The sequence below is a fragment of the Sardina pilchardus genome, chromosome 8, assembly GCF_963854185.1.
Source record: "Sardina pilchardus chromosome 8, fSarPil1.1, whole genome shotgun sequence".
NCBI lineage: Eukaryota > Metazoa > Chordata > Actinopteri > Clupeiformes > Clupeidae > Sardina > Sardina pilchardus.
The window spans coordinates 33,615,466-33,622,475 of NC_085001.1; the positions used below are offsets into that span (position 1 = coordinate 33,615,466).

The window sequence follows — 7,010 nt, forward strand, 5'->3', positions numbered from 1 at the left end:
TAATAACCTGCCAAATGAGAGCTGATCCCTGATCTCAGCAAGAGAGCCAGCTTGGTTGATGATGTGTCTTGCATCATGATGAGTCATCATAAACTGGATGGTCAATGAGAATAATATAATATATTATAATAGTTCATAATGATAGATGCATAGGGGAAGCAATGCAGCTCCTAAGTATGTGGGCCTATGTGTGTGATTACTGGTTGAGGTTGTATCTCTGGTCTGGCATCTGAAGACATGAGTCTGACCATATTCTCTTGTATAAGTGATGGGACGGCAGATGACTACGACTACGACTGCAGTTTTTACACACATGATGTGAACGTTTCCATTAAGTATGAGTCTAAGTTAAAAGGACAGGTCCCAGTGGCTCTCTGCACCATGCGGAATAATTGCCTAAGTCATCTCAGCAGTATTAATGTTTCATATCGTACTTTTGGTTTACTGTAGCAGAACAAGTCTTTATTACAAAACATGATGCCTGATAGTGAAGTCTCAAGTGAGAGATAGAGAGAAAGAGAGAGAGAGATCATCCCGGGGGAAGACATTGCTTATTGTATGATGAAAGAATCCTGGAAGTCAATGTTCGGAGGTCATGTCAAATGATTTCTGACAGCGATGAATTCAGTGACAGAGTTAAAAGAACTTTGGATTTAGAAATGATATAAGGCCCTGTTCAAATGTATTCATGATAATATTAGCATGATGAGTAATCTGGTGTATTATTTCAGACAGAGGTCAGTTAGTAGGCCAAAATCATAGCCACATACACAAGCATCGTTTGTTTGACTCTGTTGTCACTGAATATGCCCTTCAGAGCTATATTTTACTTAGCATTGTATACATATATAAATCTCTGGTAAAAATAATATTGTATTTGCCAGTGGTTTAAAGTTCTAATTTCAGGATATACCAGCTTGCTCTAGCTAGTCCACAAGGGGCACGTGTGTTTCAGAACATTGGACAGCTCCATAAACAAGAGAAGGAGCTGACCTTTGTTCTGAAACAGGATGATGTTGGATGTTGATAGTAATACCACTATTTGTTTCTAGACAGCAGAACATCTATGACTGATGTCCACCTCATTCAAATATATCACTCAGCTATGTAGCCAATGTTGAGCTGTTTATCAACTGTAAGGGTGAAAATCAAGAATTTCTCTCCACGTCATATTCACCAAAGACCCGAAAAACTAGATACGCGTTACTGTTTATGCCATTATAATCTCTGTAATAGCATATGCCGGGAGATCACCAGGTTTTCTCAGTAAGAGCGTTGATAGTCTTGGAGGAGGGGTCAGAGACCGGCAAAATCATTTTCAGATTTCACTCACTGCGCAGCCGCTGACGAAGAGTCGCTTCAGATGCAATGTGTGAAATGGAGCGCCGGATATTACCATTTATGTTTTTATTCATGACGGCATTGGTGGGACATGCCATCGGTTCGAAAGCGAGGACTGGGCCGAAGGTAACAGACAAGGTAAGCATTTCATCGTCTGAAGCTATCGTAGACTGAAGCGACAATCTAAGGAGGAAGGTTGCTATCCATCCTCTCTCTCTCTCTCTCTCTCCCTCTCCTCAGGCGCACATGCAATACATACATTGCACTGTGTATATGGCTCATGGTCTAATGCGTGTACGCTCAAAACAATAGCATCCTTAGGGCTGCTGAATATAAACCGGCCATGCATGTGTAATAGTGATGCAGTATTCTGCTGCGTGTGGGGGATGGGGTAGCCTACGATGCACGAATGTTCAAAGTACACAAACTTAAGATGTATTTCCGGTTTTATTCCAGACTATGTGGGGAACAGTTAATCATTTCAGGAATTAGCTCCATTGATTTAGATTATTATTACAAGTTCAAATAAATTAAATATCCATCAAAGACCCTCAAAGATAATGCACTTACTTACTATGTAATCCAATGTATCATATTGTGTAAATTCAAAATAGGCTGTTGTCACTCCTGCACTGCTGACAGGTTTTGCTTAATATTTTTTGAGGTCTTTTTTGACATCACCGTTGGAGGACATGAGGTTGGCAGGATTGTGATTGGTTTATTTGGTGAGGTTGTACCACAGACAGTGGAGAATTGTGTCGCTTTGGCTACAGGAGAGGTAGGATTATGCAAGCATGCCACAACAGGCCTACAGACATGGAAACACATGTATACATTCTAATTGTTTACACACACACACACACACACACACACAAAATATTTGTGATATAATTATTTTTGGTTTTGTAGAAAGGCTACGGCTACAAAGGGAGCAAATTTCACAGGGTCATTAAAGACTTCTTGATTCAAGGAGGTGACTTCACCAATGGAGATGGAACTGGAGGTAAGTGTGGAGAGTCATTACATGTAGGCTATTACTGTCGTCACACATTATTGCCATGTTAATTTCATTCCTTAAACATTAACACCAACTGCAAGTTGTTTGCTCTAAAGGTACAGTCAAAGGCTATGTCCAGAAGTCAAGCGTGCACGCTGGATAGTACCCTCTTCCCAGTAGCGTCTTAGTTAGTTCGCTCCTCAGTATGCGTCCCTACCTACATTTGGACAGCACTAACTAGTTGGCGTCACCTGACTCGGGGAGAGGGGTGTGTTGATGATTTGCATGACGTGTGGAGCTTGACCTGCGCTGCGCAATGGATTATGGGATATCTGAGGCCAAAAAAGATGCATCGATGCACGCTTGGAAATCACGCCAAACGAAGTACCCACTAGTGAGAGCGCTTGACTTTCGGACAGTCTATTCTGACGTAACTTCCGGAAAATGCACACTGCCCAGCGTGCACGCTTGACTTCTGGACACAGCCAAAGATCATCTTTGGTATAGTCCTCCATTATTTTCCCATACAGCTTATTGCACATTCAGCTAATTGCCTTTTACAGTCCATTAGCTGTTTCGTGTGCGTTCACAAAATTTCCTCATGCACAGTTCTGCCTCTGTAAACATGTAACAAACAAAGTGCCTCAGACTGAGAATGACACTGTTCTAGAGTTTTCTATGCCAAGAAAGTGTGTCAACATGTGGTAGTATGTTTGTTGTGTTTATCTCATCAGCTTGTTGTTTTTTTTTGCTCCTGTGACATCAACTGAACTTTACCTGCAGGTAGGAGCATCTATGGCAACACGTTTCCTGATGAGAACTTCAAGCTGAAGCACCTGGGTTCTGGCTGGGTCAGCATGGCCAATGCAGGGCCCGACACCAACGGCTCCCAGTTCTTCATCACCTCGGCCCGTGCGCCGTGGCTGGATGGGAAGCACGTGGTCTTTGGGAAGGTGCTGGAGGGCATGGTGAGCACCCACGCACTTGAGTTCACATTCTTATTCACCACAATTCACTACATATTACTAGGAAAGGCTAGCCTGGCTAACGCCTCCCACTTCTCAAATGAGACGTGGTCTGGCAACCAGACGTTCATTTTCTCGTATTTGAAAAAAATGCCCAGATTTTTTTCGTTCATTGGGCGCCACGGATGTCAATCAAATGCATCTCTGCATAGCTCATCATGGTCTTGCTTTCTCCCCTGTTCTGTGATTGGCCCCCAACATCAGGCGAAAATGGGGGCGTTAGTTTCCAGACTGCCTTAGCAGCGTGAAAGAAATCACCGCGCAAGGCAGTATGGGAAACCCAGGCTAAGGAAAGGCAACTGTCATGAGATTGCAACTACAGTCGACACTAAGTTATGTGTAAAACAAAATGCGCTGTATTATTTTGATACAGCTGTTTGCTAAATGAAAAGAACCCTATGGGGAAAACATGGATTTAGATCCATTGTGTGACCAGAGCTAAATTTGTCAGTTCAGTTAGTGGTTTGATCTCTATCAGGGGAAATGTTGAAAGTTGAATTAGATTGTATTTAAACGTTCCTTGACCACTAAACTACAGAAGTAGTTTCAAGTAGTGTTAAGACAAAAACATGTATAGCATTATTTTTGTTTGATTGATGTACTCTAAATAAATGAATTATTCAAATATTAGTATTCATACACATGTGATAAAATCTCTCTGGTCTGTTTCTAGCCTGTGGTACACACCATAGAACTCCAGGACACAAACGATCGGAACCTCCCCTATACTGAGTGTGTGATTGTGAACAGTGGCAAAATTGAAGTCAAAGAGCCTTTTGTGGTTGAGGTAGAAGGTTGGTAACCCTATGGTGTCATCTGAGCTTTCCTGCACAATGCATATTTGATGAAGCAATGTGTGTGTTTTTTTTTAATTATTATTTACTAATATAAGCTGTGAAATGGACTGGTCCCAGGCTCAGTCCATTTTTTTAGATCATCTTATCAGATGCAAATAATAGTCTAATATTGCTGTTGTTGTCCTTTTTGTTGTTGTTCATATCATTTTTCTCATAATTTACATTTTATAGGACTTATTTAAAGGTGCTCTAAGCTACAGTATGTTACACGGTTTCTAAGCTAAAGCATGTTTTGTCACATATAGCAAACATCACCTCCGCTAGCTGCCTGTCCCCTGAATACACTTTCTTTTTTTCTAAAAAAAAGCATGGTCTCTGTGGATAGCCTGCAGGCCAAAAAAACAGTAACTAAACAGCCTGGACCATAAAACATACAGTAAACACTTCCAGCCAATCACAGACGAGATGCGCGTTCAGGAGAGTTCCAGTTGCACGGGAGGGAGGGGGAGGGAGGGCCATCTAGCTGTTTTGTTTGGATGTTAACAGAGGTGATGCTACCCAACATCGCTCAGAGCACCTTTAAGATGTCATCAATTGTCAGTAGAAGAGGTCTACTACCATATACTGTAGAAACATAATCACCAGTAGTAATACTATTAGTAACAAGGACCTCAGCTGAAAACGGATACTGTCAATGCAAATCCCATAGCATATTGCACATTGTTGACTCAGTCCTGTTCCGTAGCATTCTGACCTTGGGGAGGGGAATGGAGAATTATTGTTTACATGAGCAGTATGATTAACACTGAAGGCAAATGTAAGGGAATAGTCTTCTGACAGAAGAACAATATCATGGCAGGTGGTACACAGGGCCTAGTAATAGGATTGCATGTGGGCAGTTTATCTGCTCATTCTGAGTGAACAGTCATCATGGCATGATGGAGGTCTTCCTTTAACTGGAATCTTAATGAAAAGAAACAAGCTGGAAGAGCAATCTGTGTAGATCACCAGCACACCATTGATGTATTGGACCTGATATGCAGTATTGATGCACTTGATGCCCACTGTATTTAGGCTTGAATAGACATTTTGCTCAGTGGACACCTTCCATTTGGATGGGAAACATGAGGTCTAAAGCGGCCATGGGCATGATGCACATGATGCTCTCTTTCTCTCTTTTGTTATTATTTCAGAATTCAACTGATGTCAGTGCCAAACGCAAATCAGCAGCTGCAACATTTATTCAGCACTTTATAATTCTCAAAAAACCCCTTAAAGTCCTTAAAGAATTCCTCTTTTAGGACTTTAAGAAAACCCTTAAAGTCCAAAAAGAAACTTCTGCACATACACTACCAGTAGCTAAGTGAAGCAAAATGTAGCATGATCTTCAGGGGTGTGGCCAGTGTAGCCAGTCCATAGCCAGTGCTAACTGTAGCTGGATCAATTCTATTAACTTAGTTGAAATGTTATTTATGACCTTAAAATCTCATCTTCAGAGTTAAAAAAAGCCAAGTAAGATGTTTTGTCTGGACCAAGCCGACCAACTAACAGCCAAGAGTCTTGCCTTTAAAACACCTGCAACAGCACAGCTGTTGCTAACTGATGTCTTTCCGTGATACATAAGCTAATGCTGTAAGAGTTGTATCTGTATTTCTGCAGTGTTTTTGTACCATACCTGCATATTGTCACTTCAAATGATACAGATTTAAAACATGTCCAAGGCACTGATTATATTAGATCAGACAGCAACTCAAAATGTCTGCACTGCAGTCTAAATGTAGATGTATGTTCTTGATAAAGACAGTCACTTAGAACAATGCATTGGAGGTGCACATTTTGTCATGCACCCCTTCTACTGCCTATGCAAAGGCTGAGTTCCTGGCTGGTCATAACTATTGTACTTGAAATCTTGGCACTCATACACAGTGGTGTCTAATGTGGGCTAGACTCATGCGATTTATTGCCAATTTAAATGTGTGAGCTTGACATTTTTTACGTCACCTCACATTGTAATTATTAAATATATTTTCTTGTTAAATTCATGTATGCGGTCTGAATAATGTTCATTGTTAGATATTGTTTACTCAGCTGGTAATCTCTAAAAACGTACCATCTGAAGATATTAAATCATTTTGTGGTTTTGTCCTTTGGACTTGAGTTGCCGATATGTCCACAAGCAAAACAGTCTTTAGTCATGTGGAGGAGCATGGGTCAGCTGGAGGCAAGCGTTCCCACACCTTGTTTGAGTTATAATCAATATTAATCATATCACTGTACAATATCAGTGTGTTGAGATGTGTCATATCTAGTCATATCAAGTTTTTCCAAAATAATTGTTAAATCACCAGTAGAGATTTCTTCTTATAAATGTTTATTGTTTATTTATGTATTTAATTTCAGCAATAATACATGTTTGGTCTGTTTATTGTATGTACTGTAATTTCCTGTGTACAGTTATTTTTCATATCTCTGAATGAAACATTGAAGTCCTGTAAAAACACAGTGGAGAAATTGTTCATGTTTGCTTTCTATTAAAGTTTTGTTTTTATTTCATAACAAGATCACTGTGTCCATGTTGTGTTTTTGCAGCTCTGACTGAGTTGATGCACTGAAGTTATAATTGTCAGACACCGATAATAATACATTGGTATGACACTCTTGTGTCTTTGTTGTAAAGATTGAAAAGGACAGCACTAATAATAAAAAAAAAGTTTCCAGAGTATGATAACTATAGTGTATAATACTGGTATAGCCATATGCTGTACAAGCATAGAAATGTACATGTGAATGAAATTATTATTTCTCAAATCCTGAAAATATTCTAGCTGTTGGTGTATGAACTGTGACTAT

The 7,010-nt window shown here is 40.1% G+C and overlaps 1 protein-coding gene across 1 annotated transcript; it reads left to right on the top strand.

The window, feature by feature from the left end:
• Positions 1-1,390: 1,390 nt before the first annotated feature.
• Positions 1,391-5,378, top strand: ppic (peptidylprolyl isomerase C). The gene is made up of 6 exons (XM_062543702.1): positions 1,391-1,479; positions 2,006-2,119; positions 2,251-2,344; positions 3,122-3,306; positions 4,037-4,157; positions 5,354-5,378. The coding sequence occupies exons 1-6, from the start codon at positions 1,402-1,404 to the stop codon at positions 5,362-5,364; spliced, it is 603 nt and encodes a 200-aa protein (XP_062399686.1). The 5' UTR covers positions 1,391-1,401; the 3' UTR covers positions 5,365-5,378.
• Positions 5,379-7,010: the final 1,632 nt, after the last annotated feature.

Bases quoted from the DNA above. Each gene is read 5' to 3' on its own strand.
- ppic (XM_062543702.1), top strand. From the start codon at position 1,402: ATGTTTTTATTCATGACGGCATTGGTGGGACATGCCATCGGTTCGAAA. The intron at 1,480-2,005 runs GTAAGCATTTCA...ATATTTTTTGAG, and splicing joins GGCCGAAGGTAACAGACAAG to GTCTTTTTTGACATCACCGT. The intron at 2,120-2,250 runs GTAGGATTATGC...TTGGTTTTGTAG, and splicing joins TCGCTTTGGCTACAGGAGAG to AAAGGCTACGGCTACAAAGG.